General features: G+C 34.3%; 1 protein-coding gene across 1 annotated transcript; it reads right to left on the reverse strand.

Annotated features, from left to right (window-relative positions):
- Positions 1-290: 290 nt before the first annotated feature.
- Positions 291-773, reverse strand: LOC113782425 (protein FAR1-RELATED SEQUENCE 5-like). The gene has a single exon (XM_027328318.1). The coding sequence runs from the start codon at positions 771-773 to the stop codon at positions 291-293; it is 483 nt and encodes a 160-aa protein (XP_027184119.1).
- Positions 774-1,571: the final 798 nt, after the last annotated feature.

Here is a 1,571-nt window from a genome sequence, read left to right on the forward strand (position 1 = left end):
CATCACACAATGTAACATCATCATAACTAATTGTGCTGTAAGAAACATCCAAATAAAAGTTAAAGTCATGCCCATTTTATACTAACCGAAACTGAGTCAGTTGATGAATGGCATCCCATAAACATGTGTTCATAAAATGAAACCGATGTCGGCTCCGATTTTGAGACCTGTATTATTGACACGACAATAATGTTATTTTATAGTGAATGGTACTTATGGATTAGTTAACTGTATAACGATAACATTGTTGTAGCATAAATATTTACCATCCCATGTATATCCCACATTACTTATCCAAAATCTGTCTCCTTTCCCATAAGCTCATGGCTCTGTTTCAATGAAAATCTAGCATCCTTGCTTATTTCAGGTTGGAATCCTTGAACCCCACTCACTTTTCTTTGTGATAGCATCATGTGCGAACATTGAGTAATGTGCAACTCATGGTTATATTCTAAGACAAGGTCATGCACACGGTACTTCATTGTCCCTCTAAGCAACACGATAATCATTTCAGCTCCACACCCTATTTTCGTCGGCGTTCGTGTCCTCTTTGGCATCGCATCACTTTCGTATTTGCGCTTCACACCTTTCTTGCAACAACTATATCTCCTAGACGTGATCACGCCATCTTTGTCTTTATTCAGATAGTCTTTGCGTACACTAAAACTCATTTCAAAGGCATATTTGTTGTAAAATTTGTACGCATCCTCTTCACTGTTGAACTCCATTCCTAACTCAGGGATCTTATCTTCTGTCAATTTGCTGCAATCCATTACTTCTGCTTCTATCAATTATGCATCAAACACCATAATTGGCAACATTTCATGAATTGTATATACATAAACGACAAGATGAATGTATATTACCATTCAGAATGTGTCATGAATCACATATTACTCATATACCAAATCCTATTATTATGCTTATCAATACGATTAATGAATCACATCACCTTACTTTTACTCTAAGACAACGACAGTATCTATGTACTAATAGAACTCCATGTACACTAAGTTATACGGATTGCAATGTATTGGTCACACGATATAAGTCTATTTTAACTGTATGTACATCTACTCTGCAGATTATATTTAGGTTCTAAATTCTTTAGTTCAATGGACCTTATGTCATTCATTAATGACAACCGCCTAAGTCAACTGTGCATTTTTTACTATTTCTACATTTTGAGGACCAAACAAGTATTTTCTACTCATTATAATATATTTCTTACATCATGTAATTAACTTACAACACCAGGTACATTCTTTTATTATTCACATATATGTCTTTTCCTCTACATCATGTAATGAGCATGGACCAACTACATATTACTCATTTAACATACTATATTCAGTCACGTTACCTTGGTCTTAACCATATGCTTTATGTTTCACCAAATTCGGAGAGTGCAGTTGCTTCTGCTATTAAATTGCACGACAAAATCTGGTTTTGTGAGAACCCGTAACTTTTCCATTTTCTAGGTTTTATTATCTTTAATGGCATGTTTTCTGCATTTTCTTGATTAGGAAAATTTCTAGATAATTTGTATGAGTAAATAGAGGTTTTAGGTG

The sequence above is a fragment of the Coffea eugenioides genome, chromosome 9, assembly GCF_003713205.1.
Source record: "Coffea eugenioides isolate CCC68of chromosome 9, Ceug_1.0, whole genome shotgun sequence".
Lineage (NCBI taxonomy): Eukaryota > Viridiplantae > Streptophyta > Magnoliopsida > Gentianales > Rubiaceae > Coffea > Coffea eugenioides.